At 39.4% G+C, this 17,695-nt stretch overlaps 1 protein-coding gene across 2 annotated transcripts in view; it reads right to left on the reverse strand.

Annotated features, from left to right (window-relative positions):
* UBE2J1 (ubiquitin conjugating enzyme E2 J1) overlaps positions 1–15,223 on the reverse strand; it is a 45,582-nt gene extending 30,359 nt beyond the window's left edge. Inside the window, exon 1 of one of the 2 annotated variants that reach the window (XM_077162403.1) lies at positions 14,956–15,223. In XM_077162403.1, coding sequence (XP_077018518.1) covers positions 14,956–14,986 — 31 coding nt within the window. In that variant the 5' untranslated portion in view covers positions 14,987–15,223. Of the gene's footprint in view, positions 1–6,046; positions 6,105–14,955 lie in introns of those variants that run through there. The other variant, XM_077162402.1, reaches the window with a different exon arrangement.
* Between the last annotated feature and the right edge of the window lie 2,472 nt (positions 15,224–17,695).

A 17,695-nucleotide genomic window follows, 5' to 3' on the forward strand; every position in this document is an offset into this window, starting at 1 on the left:
GCCTCCTATATTCTGGAGCAGCTAGAAGGAAAAACATGAGAAGATCGTACGGTAGCCCATGACAAACTCTGGGATCTGTTCTGTAACCATTTGTTGAAGAGCGCTTTGAAAACTATTGTTTTTTTATTTCTCTGCTTTTTATATATGTTATACTATACAATTAAAAAAAGTTTTTAAAAAATGAGGGGGAAATTAAAACATATTCAGACAAAAAAAATCACTGAGAAAATTTATGACAAGAGACCGGGTCTGCAAGAAATACTAAAAGGAGCACTAAAGACAGATAGGAAAAGACAGGAGACAGAGGTGTGGAGAAGAGTGTAGAAATGAAGACTATCAGTAAAGGTAAAAAGAAGAAAAATTAGATATAACACATAAAGTCCAAAAGGCAAAATGGTAGAAGAAAGTACTGCACTTACAGTAATAACACTAAATGTTAATGGATTAAACTCCCCAATTAAAAGACATAGACTGGCAGAATGGATTAATAAACAGCACACATCTATATGCTATCTACAGGAGACATAATTTAGACCCAAGGATAAACATAGGGTGGAAGTGAAAGGTTGGGGAAAGATATTTCATGCAAACAACAATCAGAAAAGAGGAGGAGTAGCTATACTAATTCCAACAAATTAGACTTCAAATGTAAAAGAATTAAAAGACATAAAGACAGCCACTATGTATTAATAAAAGGAACAATTCAACAAGAAGACATAACAATCATAAATACTTATACACTGAGCCAGACTGCTCCAAAATACATGAGGCAAATACTGAAAACAATGAAAAGAGAAAAAGATACATCTACCATAATACTTGGAGACCTCAATTCCCCACTCTCATCAATGGACACAACATCTAGACAGAGGATCAACAAAGAAACAGAATTTGAAAAATACAATAAATGAGCTAGACTTAACAGACATTTATAGAACATTACACCCCACAACAGCAGGATACACCTTTTTCTCAAGTGCTCAGGGATCATTCTCAAGGATAGACCATATGCTGGGTCACAAAGCAAGTCTCAATAAATTTTAAAAGACTGAAATCATACAAAACACTTTCTCAGATCATAAACGAATGAAGTTGGAAATCAATAATGGCCAGAGGGCCAGAAAACTCACAAATATATGGAGGCTCAACAACGCACTGTTAAACAACCAGTGGGTCAAGGAAGAAGTTACAAGAGAAATCAGTAAATATCTCGAGGCAATTGAAAATGAAAACACAACATATCAAAACTTACGGGACACAGCAAAGGCAGTGCTAAGAGGGAAATTTATTGCCCTAAATGCCTATATCAAAATAGAAGAAAGAGGGCAGGCAACAGTGGCTCAGTGGCAGAGTTCTCGCCTGCCATGCCAGAGACCCAGGTTTGATTCCTGGAGCCTGCCCATGTCAAAAAAAAAACAAGAAGAAGAAAGAGCAAAAATTGAGGAATTAACTGTTCACTTGGAAGAACTAAAGAAAGAACAGGAAACTAACCCCAAAGCAAGTAAAAGTAAAGAAATAACGAAGATTAGAGCAGAAATAAATGAAACTGAGAACACGAAAACATTGAGAAAAATCAATAAAACCAGAAGTTGGTTCTATGAGAAAAATCAGTAAGATTGATGGACCCTTAGTGAGACTGATGAAAAGAAGAAAAGAGAGGAGGCAAATAAAATCAGAAATGGAAGAAGAGACATAACCACTGACCCTACAGAAATAAAGGCAGTAATGAGAGGATACTATCCAACTTTATGCTAATGAACTAGATGATGCAGATGAAATGGCAACTTCCTAGATAGGCATGATTAACCAACATTGACTCGAGAAGAAAAAGACAACCTCAACAAGCCAATCACAAGTAAAGAAACTGAATCAGTCATTAGAAGCTCCCAAAATAGAAAAGTTCAGGACCAGATGGCTTCACATGTGAATTCTACTAAACATTCAAGAAAGAATTAGTACCAATCCTACTCAAACTCTTCAAAAAAACTGAAGAGGAGGGAAGGTTACCTAACTCATTCTAAGAAGCCAACATATTCTTATACCAAAGCCAGACAGATATGACAAGAAAATAAAATTACAGACCAATCTCGCTAATGAAAACAGACGCAAAAAATCCACAACAAAATTCTTGCAAATAGAATTCAGCAGCACATTAAAAGAATTATATGCCGTGACCAAGTAGAATTCATCCCAGGTATGCAAGGATGGTTCAACATAAGAAAATCAATTAATGTAATACACCATATCAACAAATCAAAGCAGAAAACCACATGATCATCTCATTTAATGCAGAAAAGGCATTTGACAAAATTCAACATCCTTTCTTGTTGAAAACACTTCAAAAGATAGGAATAGAAGGGAATTTCCTGAATATGATAAAGGGAATATATGAAAAAAACCACAGCTAACATCATCCTCAATGGGGAAAAACTGAAAACTTTCCCCCTAAGATCAGGAACAAGACAAGGATGTCCATTTTCACCATTGTTATTCAACATTGTATTGGAAGTTCTAGGCAGAACAATTAGACAAGAAAAGGAAATACAATGCATCAAAATTGGAAAGGAAGAAGTAAAACTCTCACTGTTTGCAGATGATATGATACTATATGTAAACCCTGAAAAATCCACAGCAAAACTACTAGAGCTAACAAATGAGTACAGCAAAGCAGCAGGTTACAAGATCAACACTCAAAAATCTGTAGTGTTTCTATACACTAGTAATGAACAATCTGAGGGGAAAATCATGAAAAAAATTCCATTTACAATTGCAACCAAAAGAATAAAATATTTGGAAATAAATTTAACTAAAGATGCAAAAGACCTATACAAAGAAAACTACAAGAAATTCTGAAAATAAATCACAGAAGACCTAAATAATGGAAGGGCATAAATGGATTGGAAGACTAAATACAGTTAGGATGTCAATTCTACCTACATAGACCTATGGATTCAATGCAATACCAATTAAAATCTCAAAAACTTACTTTTCAGAAATAGGAAAACCAATAACCAAATTTATCTGGAAGGGAAGGGTCCCCTAAATAGCTAAAATATCCTGAGAAAGAAAATGAAGTTGGAGGTCTCACACTACCTGACTTTAAGGTGTATTACGAAGCTACAGTGGTCAAAACAGCATGGTACTGGCATAAAGACAGATATACTAACCAATGGAATTGAATAGAGTGTTCAGATATAGACCCTTTCATCTATGGACAATTGATCTTTGATAAGTCAGTCAAGCCAACTCACCTGGAACAGAACAGTCTCTTTAATAAATGGTGCCTAGAGAACTGAATATCCATATACAAAAGAATGAAAGAGGATCCATATCTCACACCCTATACAAAAATTAACTCAAAATGGATCAAAGATCTAAACATTAGACCTAAGACAATAAAACTTTCAGAAGAAAATGTTGGGAAATATCTTATAAATCTTATAATAGGAGGCAGTTTCCTAGATCTTACACCCAAAGCACGAGCACTGAAGAAAGAAACAGATAAATGAGAACTCCTAAAATTAAACAGTCTTGTACATTAAAGAACTTTGTCAAGAAAGTAAAAAGACAGCCTACACAATGGGAGACAATATTTGGAAACAATATATCAGATAAAGGTCTAGTATCCAGAATACATAAAGAGACTGTTCAACTCAACAACAAAAAGACAGACAACCCAGTTACAAAATGGGCAAAAGATTTGAACAGACACTTCTCAGAAGAGGAAATACAAATCACCAAAGGCACATGAAAAGATGCTCAACTTCCCTGGCTATTAAAGAAATGCAAATCAAAACTACAATGAGATATTATCTCACACCCACCAGAATGGCCATTATCAATAAAACAGAAAGTGACAAATGCTGAAGAGGATGTGGAGAAAGAAGGCATGCTTATCCACTGTTGGTGGGAATGTCAAATGGTACAACTGCTGTGGAAGGTAATTTGGTGGTTCCTCAGGAAGCTAAGTATAGAATTGCCATATGACTTGGTAACACCATTGCTAGGTTATCTACTCAAGAGGACATGAGGACAAGGACACAAATAACATTTGCACACCAATGTTTAGAGCAGCATTATTTACAATTGTCAAGAGATGGAGACAGCCCAAATATGTCCATCAACAGACGAGTGACTAAACAAGCTGTGGTATATATACACGATGGAATATTATGCAGCTGTAAGACAGAATGAAGTTATGAACTATGTAACAATATGGATGGACCTTGAGGACATTATGCTGAGTGAGATTAGCCAGAAACAAAAGGATAAATACTGTATGGTCTCACTGATATGAAACGAATGAACTTTGAGAATTTCAGTTAAGAACAGAGACCATCAGGAAATAGAAATAGGGTAGATATCGGGTAATTAGAGCGGAAGGGATACAGACTGTGCAACAGGACTGATTGTAAAACTTCAGAAATGGATAGCACAATACTACCTAACTGTACTACAATAATGTTAGTACACTGAATGAAGCTGAATGTGAAAATGATAAGAGGGAGGAGGGCTGGGGGCCCAAATGAAATAAGAAGGAAAGATGGATGATAAAGACTGAGATGGTATAATCTAGGAATGCTTCGAGTGTACAACGATAGTGACTAAATGTACAAATTAAAAAATGTTCTTGCATGAGGAAGAACAAAGGAATGTCAATATTGCAGGGTGTTGAAAATAGATGGTATCATATTTTAAAACTTTAACTTATGTGTGAGACTAAAGCAAAAAATGTTTATTTGGTTCAAAATTATATTTTGACTAGTGCATGTCCTAATATAGTTTATATGGACAGTTTAATTGAACACCGTTAAGTACATGGAACCTTGAGTAGGACATGAGAGTTTGTAGGTTTGTCCAGAGTGATGCCCTGATAAATCCCAGAGTGTGGAACAGTGAATAAAAAAATATTTGCAAAGTCTCTTTGGGGGAATGGTGAGAATGTGGGAAAATTCAAGTTTGTGATTTTCTGTTATGTTCGGGGCATCTGATGATCTTGATATGGTTAGTTTGTAAGTTGGTTTCCTTCACTCTTCTAAAGTCCTGTATTTACTTAGTTTTGCTGAATGTTTCCTTTTGCACTTTGTCAATTATTCCCCACCAAATCAAGGTCTGGAATTCAGCTTAATGGTCTATTATAAGCTAGGCCAGAGTGCACAGGTACTCCAGTGGTAGAATGGCTGCCCACCATGAAGGAGATCCAGGCTCAACTCCCAGCCTATGCACAAAAAAAAAAGAAAAAGAAAAAAGAAAGAAAGAAAAGAACAAGAAAAGAAAAAGAGATGATAATAAAGTAAAATAATAATATAATAAAAATATGAAACACAAAAACAAGAACCACAACAAAATACACCTTAACAGGAGAAGGCACCAGAATCAAAATGAGACACCTTAGGATATACTGGAAGTGAAGTCAGGCTGGTGCCCACCAAAGGGAGAGAAATTTTAACAGAAAAATAATAATCGTAATAATAAAAATAAATAACATGGGGGTCCATGGATGGTTCAGTGGTAGAATGCTCGCCTTCCTTGCAGGAGACCCAGGTTTGATACCCAGACCATGCACCCAGGATAATAAAAAATATGTGAAAGAAACAGAAAATGAACACAAACATAATAATATTAAATCTCTTTAAAAACTAAAAAAAAAAAAAAATGAAAAGGACAATTATATTACTAATAAACATTTATATAAAGAATACTTTTTTGGTTCTTTTTTTTTTTTTTTTAACATGGGCAGGTTTCAGGAATCAAACTCATGTTTCTAGCATGGCAGGAGAGAATTCTGCCACTGAGCACCACTGCACTGTCAAGAATGTTTAAAAGAGGGGGTAAAATAAAAAAGAATATTAGGAAGAAAAAAATAAAAAGAAAAACCATTTTACTTAAGAGTTCTTAGGCTTCAAAAAGAAAAAGAGGCCCTTAAGCCATAAGCCACATCCTGTTTCATAATCATTAACATTCTCTTCTACCTATTACTTTGAAATATAGTGTGCCCCTTTTGGCAGAGACTTTGTGCCCTAGGAGTTAGCTTGCCTGCACTTACAGCGTCTGGCCAGCAAATGGAGTGCTGGAGTCTCCTCCTCCATTATCCCGCCCCTCCTGGCCGGAGTGACTGGAGGTTGGAGTGCTTAGCAGAGGGGCTGAGTGCTGGAGTCTCCTCCTCCATTATCCCGCCCCTCCTGGCCGGAGTGACTGGAGGTTGGAGTGCTTAGCAGAGGGGCTGATCAGCCAGGGTTAGCCGCTGACTGCGTGGGAGGACTGTCAGATGATCAGCTGATCCACAGCACTGGCGGGCCTGTCAGACACTGAATTTGCAACTGTGGGCTAGCTTTTCCTGCACCCAACTGGTTGCAGGCCTGCAGGCTCCTTCACGGGCACTGTCCACTGCAATCACATGGGGAGGTTTCCCCAGCCGGCAGCTGTGCAAACTGAAGCCAAGAAAGGTCAGTTCCCTCCTATTGCACCTTCCTGGTGCACCACAGCCCACCTGGTGGGAACCCAGGTCATTCGACTCACTTGCTCTCCGCTGACCATCCTCCCCAAAACTGCCTAAAGACTCTCCTAGACTACTCACACCCCACGGCCTGTAATCCTGGGCATTTTCCCCCTTTCTCCTATCTTGTTTCATGGAGCAGGAGTGAACTCACTCCACTCCATTCTGCCATCTTCCCAAAAGTCCAAAGATGCTATTTTTACTTAACAAGTAATTATATACTTCCTATGGAGTAGCAATTACCTAAGCACTTTGCAAATATTAACTCATTTAATCCTCAAAACAACCCTATAAGATAGGTACTATTTTTATCCTCATTTTCTAGATGATAAAACAGACATGGAGAGGTTAGGTAACTTGTATTAAGGTCAACGAACAAATAAATGACAGAGCTAGAATACCCACACAAGCAGTCTGTCTATACCTTGTTAAAATGTCTATATTAAAACATGGTTTGTTCTCTGGGTTCATGAACAGCAGACCAAAAGTCCCCTATATCCTCAACCTCTAAGTACTTGCTACCCCTAACTTCCATTAATTGAACAGAAATGTAACCTAAGGTCTATGAATCACCATCGCCCAAGACTCCTTCAACTTAAATAAAAGTTCCAATTCATTGACCCCACAACTTTCTTCACCCTACCTGTATCTATATTCACTTCCCTTATCTACACCCTTTGCTCTGAGGAATCCCTCTTTTACATCCCTCAGATAAAATTCAATTCTGACTGAACAAATCCAAGCATCTTATTTGATGCCGACCCCCAAACACCTGAGTATTACTGAAGGGAGAAAAAAAATCACTTAAGCTAGCACACTGATGCCATTATAAAGTCATCAGCAACCTCCTGGGCATACAATGCTACCCAATGTTCCTACATTTCCCATCCTGATAGGAGGGATGAAGCTCAGGAAAATTTGTCTTATCACTGGCTAGTTATAAACCAAGAAACAGAGGCCTCAAGGAGTAAATCTCCGAGTTAACAGTTTAAAATATTAAAATGTACCACGTGCAACAAGAATATAAGACAAACAAAGGAACAGGAAAAGATGGCCCACCCAAAGGAAGATGAAGAATTAAGATACAGAAAACACCATTGAAGAAGGTAAAAAAATAGAGATATACTGAGGAGAAAAAAATTCTAAAGGAAAGTACAGAGAAACAGCAAAAGGATATCAAGAAAACAATGAATCAGCAATATTATAACCTTAGAAAAGAGAAATTTTAAAAAGGAATGAAACAGAACTACTGGAGTTAAAGACAATATTTGAAATTCAAAAATATTAAAATTATACAATGTATATTCTCCAACCACAACAGAATGAATAGAAATCAATAACAGATGAAGAAATAGAAAATTACTAAATATGTGGAAATTAAACAACATACTCTTAGACAACCAATGGGTTAAGGAGGAAATCAGAAGTGAAATTAGAAAATATCTTGAGGCAAATGAAAACGAAAATACAACATACCAAAATTTATGGGAAGCAGTGAAGGCAGTAATAAGAGGGAAAATTATAGCTCTAAACACTTACATCAAAAAAAAGAAAAGGAGTGGTTGCAAGGGTAGTATATTGGTAGAATTCTGACCTGCCATGCCGGAGACCCAGGTTCAATTCCTGGCCCATGCACTTCCTCCCCCCAAAACCAAACAAACAAACAAAAACCAAACAAATAAAAATTCAACAAACAGTGCTGCGATAATGGGATACTCACATGGCAAAAGAATGAAATGATGCCCGCAATACAGTACACACACACACAAAAAAGAATAAAGACTTCAAATCAGAGACCTAGAAAAAGAGCAAACCTAAAGAAAGCAGAAGGAAAAAAACAACAAATATTAGAGTGTATATAAATGAAATAGAAAACAAACAAACAATAACAACAAAACAGTAGCGAGAATCAACAGAGCCATAAGTTGATACGTTGAAAAGATCAAAATAATCGATCAACCTTTAGCTATATTGACAAAAAAAGAGACAGGGCATAAATGACTAAAATTAGAAATGAAAAGGAAGATATTACAACTGACCCTGCTGAAATAAAAAGGTCTACAAAAGGATGCTATGAACAAGTGTATGCCAATAAATGAGATAACCTAGATGAAATGGAAAAATTATTAGAAACACACAAACCATCTACACTGACTCAAGAAGAAATAGACGATCTCAACAAACTAATTGCTCAATTATTAGTGAAGAGACTGAATCAGTGATCAAAAACCTCTCAACAAAGAAATGCCCAGGACCAGATGGCTTCACAGGGAAATTCTACGAAACATTCCAAGAAGACGTAACTCAAATTCTGCTCAAACTCTTCCAAGAAATTGAAGAGGTGGGAACACTCCCTAACTTATTCTATGAAGCTAGCATCACCCCCATACTAAAGCCGAATAAAGAGACCACAAGAAGAGAAAACTACAACCAATATCTCTTATGAACAAAAATCCTTAAGAAATACTAGCAAACGGAATCCAACAGCATATTAAAAGAATTATATACTATGAGCAGGGAGATTTATTCCTGGTATGCAAGGTTGGTATAACATAAGAAAACCAATTCATGTAATGTACCATATTAACAGAATATGAAGGGAAAAACAACAACAACATGATCATCTGCTGCAGAAAGTATTTGACAAAACCCAGCAGCCCTGCTTGACAAAAACATTTAAAATACAAGGAATCAAAGAAAACGTCCTCAACATGATAAAGGGCATATTAGAAAAGCCCACAGGTAACATCCTACTTAATGGTGAGAGACAAAGCTTCCCCTCTAAGATCAGGAATAAGACAAACACTGTCACCACTGTTATTCAACATTGTACTAGAAGTTCTTGCCAGAGCAATTAGGGAAGAAAAAAAGAAATAAATGGCATCCAAATTGGAAAGGACTTTTCTCCATTTGCATATGACATGTTCCTATATATAGAAAACCTTGAAAAATCCAAACTATAGCTCCTAGAGCAAATAAATGAATTCAACGAAGTGGCAGGCTACAAGATCAACACCCAAAAATCAAGTTGTTGGAATTTTGCCTCAGTGGAAAAGAACATAGACTCTGGAATTAAAGCTGCATTAAAATTCTGGCTCTGAAACTGTAGCTCTAAGTCCTTGACTAAGTCACTTAATCTTATCCTGCCTGAATGTTTACATCTGTCAAATAAGAGTCAATAATTTCTTCACATTAATTTTCCTTTCCTCTTCACCTCTCTTCCCAAGTTATTCAGATCAGAAATGAGCTGGAATAGTAAAGCCTCTTGATGATTTCCCTGTTCAAATTCAGGCTTTGAGCACATGTAGTTGCCCTTGTCTTCTGGCTCCCACAGAGAAATATTACTGCTATGGAACAGTCAAGTTTCAAAGCACTATTTCTAAGCTAGGACTACTAGATGATCTGGTCCTCCTGATATTCCATCTCTTGCTTCTACATAAATAAAGAGGAATCTTTCTCTCCAGTTCCTCTCTCATCTCTTTGCAAGGTTTTTCAATGGAACTCTCTGTGGTGAGATAATGTGACCAAAAAATCAGGATTTAAGGGATGATTTTGATTACTGAATCATTATATAAATATTCCTTTTTGCTTTCCGGCATATTGGAGTAGACAGGGAAATACCTGAAATCTCTGAATTGTAATCCAGCTGCCTTGATTTCTGATAATGGTTGTTTAGCCTTTCTTCTGCCCTTGTGATTGTAAAAATTTTGTGACTATGTTTCATCTGTACCTAGCCAATTTTTCAACTTTAGACTCTTGTAATCACTAAAGATAGCCCCTAATGTTTGTTAATGAAGGATCTTGGGTCTGCCCAGAACTAACCCACCTCAAATTCAAAATTATCTTGATAACCAAGACAGGATTTAACCTAAGTGGGCCCACTAGACATGTGCAGTAGCTTAGATTTTAACCTACAAGTCACCTATACCTCATTCCGCCATTTCCTTTCATACATTCTGTGACAAAAGCACGCAATCAATCTGCGCATGCTAAATAAGTAGATCACTTCTAATTATATCATCTGGAGCTACTGTGCTCATTATCCTAAAACTTGCTCATTTTTTCTTTAATAAAACCACCTGAATTACTGTAGTTCAGGAAGACAGATTTTTGGGCCGCGAGGCCATCTGCTCTCCTACTACACACTTAGTAATAAACTCTTTCTCTCTTTGAAACCCTGGTGTCTCAGGAATTGGGTATCAAGCACGTTTAAGCAAAAGAATCCATGGCCTTTGTCCAGTAACATAAAGATTTGCCAAGGAAGGTAGGAGGACAAGAGGACTTGCCTGCCTAGCTCTTATTCTTCCTTCTCATGGAGACCATATAGTGACACTGGTTCCAAGGCTCTAAGCACTTCAGGCCTAGGCATTAGCATTCTTCAATGCCTGGGCCAGCACACTGGACTTTACACTGGGATTTGGACCCAAAGCTCCATCTACTAATAAAGGGAGCTTTTGCAGGCCACTGTTTTCCATGCCATCTATTTCTCTTGGAAAACATGGGTGAAATGCAAGAGGTATGTCTACAAAACATGTGAATCCAATGAAAATGGCCACCAATTGCCTCTTCCTGCTCCCATAGTAAAGGCACTTAAATGTTTAAGGACTGATGTTTCTTCTCAGGAAGATCCTGCAACGACCCATTCAACATAAAGAATGCCTGAGGATTTCAAAAGATTTTAAAAATGATCAAGACCTGCTTTCTGCCCTCAAGTTCACAATGAATATGTACAGGTGGAGAAAGTACCTTAGTCTGCCTAGGGGAACTGCACAAGGCTGAAACTTAAAAAAGACTTGAAGAATTAATAGGAATTTCAGGAGGATTAAAGAGAAGGCATTCCAAGCAGAGGTTCCAAGAGGCCAGGGTATTTAGGTGAGAAAGGCTGCTCCATCTCAGGAATTGTGCAGGCAAAATGGATAGACAGTGAAAATGCAAAGGAGGGTAAGTGTGGTAGGAAAAGGAAGCTGAAGAGGAAGACAAGGATCAAATGATCAGCAGCCCTATAGGCCAAGCTAAGTAGTTTAGTTCTAACTTTATAGACAGCTATCAGAAGTTATTCCTGATTGAATCCGTTTTTTTTTTTAGTTTTGTTTTAACCAATCTCATGATTAGATAGATATATGTATATGTGTGTCTTTCAGGGTGAGGGTGAGTTAAGGGATTAAACCAAAGAAAGCAAGGATGACTCCCATGGGTGTGTGGGTGTTGTAAATATTAGGGTGACGTACAAACTTGGTAAGTTTGATTTTATACCTTGTAGAGATTTTTTCTACCTATAGGAAATCTGAGTGAAGAAGTTGAGTCACTAGTAAGTTCTGTATATCTATAACTTTGGAGAAGGGTCTGAGGTGGACATTAAAGCTTGAGATTCAAATCATGTAGGTGCAGGTGGCAGCAAGGACATGAATAAGATAACTCCGAGGTTTCCGGTGGAGGTGGTGCATACTTTTGTGCCAGTCTCTCATATTCCCATCATCTGCTGCACATGGCCATAGGTACCTTCTGAGAAAACTGCTTTATACCTAGGTCTCCCTAGTTTGTACAAAGAAATTTTACTACCTTGGCCAGGGCATCCCCAAAGAGGGATCAGAGAGCTTGATCCAAAGGCAGCTATTGGTGGGCCAGAGGCTTATGAAGTGGCTTTACACAAGAGCTCTGCCACAATTGAGGCAGGCTAATAGAGAAGAGAGAAGTGACCCTAAGACCCACAACAAGAAGTTCCTTTTAGCAGGTGCACATCTAGCCCTCATACACCTAGTCCTCCCTCAGGTCGGTGCCAGAAAAGAACCAATAAAAAAATGCAGCTCATCAATCCCTTATTAGCATAACCAGAGGGGTGAAGGTCCACTCCAAGTTCTTATAATGCAAGGATCCCAACCTCAGAGGAATTCTCCTCCTTTGAGGGTGTACTTTCACTATGTATTACAATTTTGGGCTGTATATACTGACTAGTCCTTGGATTCTTTGGCTGTACACACTGACTAGTTCTCGAATTCTTGCCTGCAGCTTAGACAAGAACCTCAGCTCTCTGCTATCCAGTGGAGAACTCCTGGGACTCTCCAGAATTGAGTTTATTAAACTATTTGGCTGCACACACTGACTAGTCCTTGAATCTTTTCTGCAAGTGAGTAAAGAACTCTCATGGCATCAGCACTTGGTTGAGGTCTCAATTTTACCAAGAACTGCTGGGGCTCTCTGGCATCACAACCACAGGTTCATTACAGAAAATTTCTAAAGAAAGGGAGTTTTCCCATCTATGACATGATCAAATTCACTATCCACATGCTAGCACAGTGTCCTTTAACCAGTTATCTGTAGTGTCTTAATTTTTCCATGCATACCTCTTAAGACAACACAATATCAGATAGAGGGAAAAGGTTATCTCTCTTACACCAGGCAGTTTTTAATCACTACCTTTCATATAGGCATTACTCTAAAAATATCAAAGGAGAATAAAACAAAGGAAAGAAGCATTTTCACTACGAATCCCAGCATTTTCAGTAAGACCTCAAAATCTAAGTCACCTTACCCATCTATCCAAATGATTCACACAATAAAATAAAATTTTTTAAAAATTCTTCATCCCTCTGGTTATGCTAATAAGGGATTGATGAGCTGCGTTTTTTTATTGGTTCTTTTCTGGCACCGACCTGAGGGAGGACTAGGTGCATGAGGGCTAGATGTGCACCTGCTAAAAGGAACTTCTTGCTGTGGGTCCTAGGGTCACTTCTCTCTTCTCTATTAACCTGCCTCAATTGTGGCAGAGCTCTTGTGTAAAGCCACTTCATAAGCAAAATCACCGTTGAGGAAATGAAACTAAAAAGAGGAAGTGATTTGGTGCATGACTAGAAGCATGTCAACCGAAGCTCAGCCAGCTGTCAACAGGTCATGTACTTTGGAGATGTACAAAATTCTGGAGAATGTTTTAAAATCACATAATTTCAGGTATGATAACATCAAAATTGAGCAGTGTCCTCTGACAACAATCTCTTCAGGACTCATGAGTTCCTCATTCCAAACTACACTACTACTCACATTTTCATAATTCTCTGGACATTCTACTAGGTACTTCAGCCATCCTAAGGACATTAGGATACCACGTGACCAAGGGGTTACCATACATTTTTTACCAAAATGGTTTTATTTAAATCTACCAAATCTAAATAATTCAATAACTCTACCATCTAATCTTTAAAATTAAGCTTTTCTTTTCCTCTTTCTCTTTGTTCTCCCTCTTTTTTCCAGAGGTTCTTAAGAGAGACACTGGATGGGATGTTTATGAACCTATGGAAACCGAATTGTATAAATGTCTTTCTTGGAAAGCCTATAGCAATCACCAGATTTTTAAAAGAGTCTGTGACTCCCAAAAGGCTAAGACCAGTTCTACAGACTTGGTCACCTAAAGACATTTCTTAACGTGCCATCATTCAAGCTATCAAAGCTCTGTTCAATGAATCTCTTCAGGTTTTTCTGGCATCTTTTACATAGTTAGAAGGATAACCAAAAATAATCTGTCACAAATTAACTCTTCCCATAAGGATGCTACTGGGAAGCAATTTTTTTTTTTTTTTTTTTTTGGAAGGAGTGAAAATGAGAAGCAGCAAAAGTTGGTCAACCCATAGTTAATATTTTAGGATTTATTATTCAGGGTTTCTCCCTTCTGACAAATTTACCCATGTACAGATAGAATAAATATCATTTACAAAACCCAGTGAGTCAAATCTTGCTTAACCTGGGGAAGCTAGTTACTTTTCTTGCATCTTATAATGTCCCAGAAAAGACTTTGAGGCTAGGATTGTTCAGGCTTCTTCTGTTTCCGAAGCAGAAGTATTCAATACTGGAAGAGAAATTTCTATGACTGACTACAGATATATATCACAAAGGCCAGTTTGGCAAAACCATGACTGGCTCCAAAGTACACGGCTTAATTAGGGTTTTTTTAATTTTGTTTTTTTAGCTTTCTGGTAAACTAGTTTGACACATAAACTTCCCTTTATGTCGATGATTCTATTCTGCCCCAAATGCTGCAAACAGGATCTTTAAACAACCAAATCCTCAAATGTGAGTCAGGCAGCTAGTAAAAGTCTAGAGGCAGCGACAGAGAAAGGATAATGACGGTGTTAAGGGTGTAGGGAGGGAACGGGGCTATTACCCAAGAACTCCACCCCTACACCTGCTCTTAGGGATTCGTTAATAACCCAGCCCTATGGGACGACGATGAGGAATGAGACAGTTCCGATGCTGCAGGGCGCTGGCCAGTCCGCAGGGACAACAGCGGGTGCCCTGGCCCGCGGCCTGCACATCCCCGGCAGGCGGCGGCCTCGCGTAGAGCACGAAGCCAGGAGCAAAGCCGCGAGTGGCGAGGGACGCGGGAGACCGTGGCCCCGGACCTCCGAGTCCAAGTCACTTCGCCTTTCCCTGCCCCACCTGCCCTGTCTACCGCCTCCCGTCCAGCTCACCCGGACTCTTCAGGTTGTAGCGGGTCTCCATGGCCGGTCAGTGGACCGGTTCCGGCCTCCCGGCCCGCCGCCGCCTCCTCTCGGAGCTGTCGCTGTCCGCGTCTCTCAGAGGCTGGAGCCAACTGGGCCTGGCGGGGAGGATCCGCAGACACCGCCCAGCCCGGGCCAAGACTGCAGGCGGGCGGGGCGGGGAGAGTGCGGACGAGGCGCAGGCTTAGCGACGGCACCGCCTCCTCCGCCGCTGCCCCGCCTCCCAGGGGGCCGGGCCAGCGGGCGCCGGCGCCGGCCGCAGCTAGCTGAACTGGGCGCCGGAGGCGGAAGTCAGCCTCCGCCTCTGGGCTCGGCCCCAATGCCGCCGCGGCTGCAGGGTCTGCGTCACCACCACCCCCTCGCCCGGGTTCTGTGAAGTTGCCCTGACGTGGCAGTCACTTCGCGGGGTCTGCCAGCGTGGACAGCGGTAACTCGACAGCTGCCGCCCGTCCTGCAAAGCCCGCTAGTGGATCTGAAAGAGCCGGCAACACCTCGGGCCCAGGAAGCCGCCCTTCCGCCCCGCCCTTCCGGGGCCCCCAGGCGCTCGCGGGTTTTCCTCAGAAACTGCGCGGTGGAAAAGCCGCCTGACCCGCTGCAGGGCTTGGAGGAGCGCAGGGTTAGGTCAACAAAGCTGCTTTGCAGTCCCTCTGCTCGCGTGCTAGACCGCGGATTTTAGAGTGCTTTGATTGTAGACCCAGTGGCTCTTTGGGGTGGAAACAGTTAAGTGGGAAACGGGTGAAACGGCAATAAGGTAATTGAGTAGCATTTTTAAAGAGAACTTCTTTTTTTCAGGTTATGTCATTACGTGCAAGACACTATTTTGGTATTATGAGGGATTAAAAAAATAAAACCTATCAATAAAGAAAACTAAAGGAATTACATTGAACTTGGGGGTGGGATGGGGAAACAAAGTATGAAAGGCTGAACTTAAAAGTAAAGCAGGATGTAAAAATCATTAACATTTCTGTATACAATGACTAGCTGAGGAGTCAGTTAAGGAAAAAATTCCATTCAAAATAGCAACTAAAAGAATCAGGTACTTAGGGATGAACTTAACTAGGGACATAACATTGCTAAAAGAAATCAAAGGAGATCCAAATAGGTAGAAAGACAGTCCCCTACTCATGAATAGGAAGGGTAAGTATAATTAAGATATCAGTTCTTCCCAAATTGATCTACAGATTCAATATAGTACCAATCAAAATTCCAACAACCTACTTTGAGGATTTGGAAACACTAACTACCAAATTCATCTGGAAGGGAAAGAGACCTGGGATACTTAAGAGCATCCTAAAAAAGAAGTGGGAGGATTAACATTCCCTGACTTTAAAACCTATTATACAGTCACAGTGCTCAAAACAGCATGGTGCTGGCATTAAGACAGACGCATTGACCAATGGAATCAATCAGGAGTGCAGAAATAGACCATAAAAATCTATGGTCAACTTAGTTTTTGCAAGGCCCCAAAATCTTCTGAACTGGGACAAAATAGTCTTTTCGATAATTGGGCATGGAGGAATTGAATATCAACAGCCAAGAGAATGAAAGAGGATAACTGTCTTGCAGCCTACACAAAAATTAACTCAAAGTGGATCAAACACCTAAATGTAAGAACTAGCACTATAAAGCTTCTAGAAGAAAATGTAGGGAAACATCTTCAAGACCTAGTAATAGAATGTAGCCTCCTAAACTTAGACCCAAAGCACAAGCAGCAAAAGAAAAAATAGATAAATGGGAACTCCTCAAAATCAAATGCTTCTGCACCTCAAAAGACTTTGTCAAAAAGGTGAAGAGGCAGCCAACTCAATAGGAGAAAATATTTGGAAATCACATATCAGATAATGGTTTGAGTATATACAAAGAAATCATACAACTCAACAATAAAAGAACAAACAATCCAGTTATAAAATAGGCTAAAGATATGAATAGGCATTTTTCTGAAGAGCAAATACAGATGGCTCAAAAACACATGAACAGATGCTCATTTTCATTGGCTATAAGGAAAATGCAGATCAAGACTACCATGAGATACTACCTCATACCTGTAAGAATGGCTGCTTTTAAACAAATAGGAAAGTATAAATGTTGGAGAGGATGTGGAGAAACTGGACACTTATGCACTGCTGCTGGGAATGTATAATGGTGCAACCAGCCACTATGGAAGACTGGCAGTTGCTTAGGAAACTAAATATCGAGTTGCTCTATGACCCAGCAATAGCACTACTTGGATTATACCCAGAAGAGCTGAAAGCAATGTCACAAACAAACATTTGCACACCAATGTTCATAGCAGCATTATTCACAATCACCAAAAGATGGAAAAAACCAAATGCCCATCAACAGACAAGTGGATCAACAAAATGTGGTATGTACATATGATGGAATATTATGCAGCAGTAAGACCAAATGACATCGTGAAGCACTTGACAAGATGGATGAGCCTTGAGGACATAATGCTGAGTGAAATTAGCCAGACACAAAAGATAGATACTGTATGATTCCACTTTTATGACGAGCATAAAGGTATTATAATCAGAGGCTTATAATACAGAATATGGGGGACTTAGAGATACATAGAAGCTAGAGATGGGTGAACCATTAGCTAATGAGGTTGAATTCCAATGTAAGGGAATAGAAAGGAGCGAAAGTTACACCCTACTGGGTCTGTAAGTAATATTGCCATATTGAAGATGAACAAGATACAAAGGGG

Source organism: Tamandua tetradactyla, chromosome 5 (genome assembly GCF_023851605.1).
Source record: "Tamandua tetradactyla isolate mTamTet1 chromosome 5, mTamTet1.pri, whole genome shotgun sequence".
Classification (NCBI taxonomy): domain Eukaryota; kingdom Metazoa; phylum Chordata; class Mammalia; order Pilosa; family Myrmecophagidae; genus Tamandua; species Tamandua tetradactyla.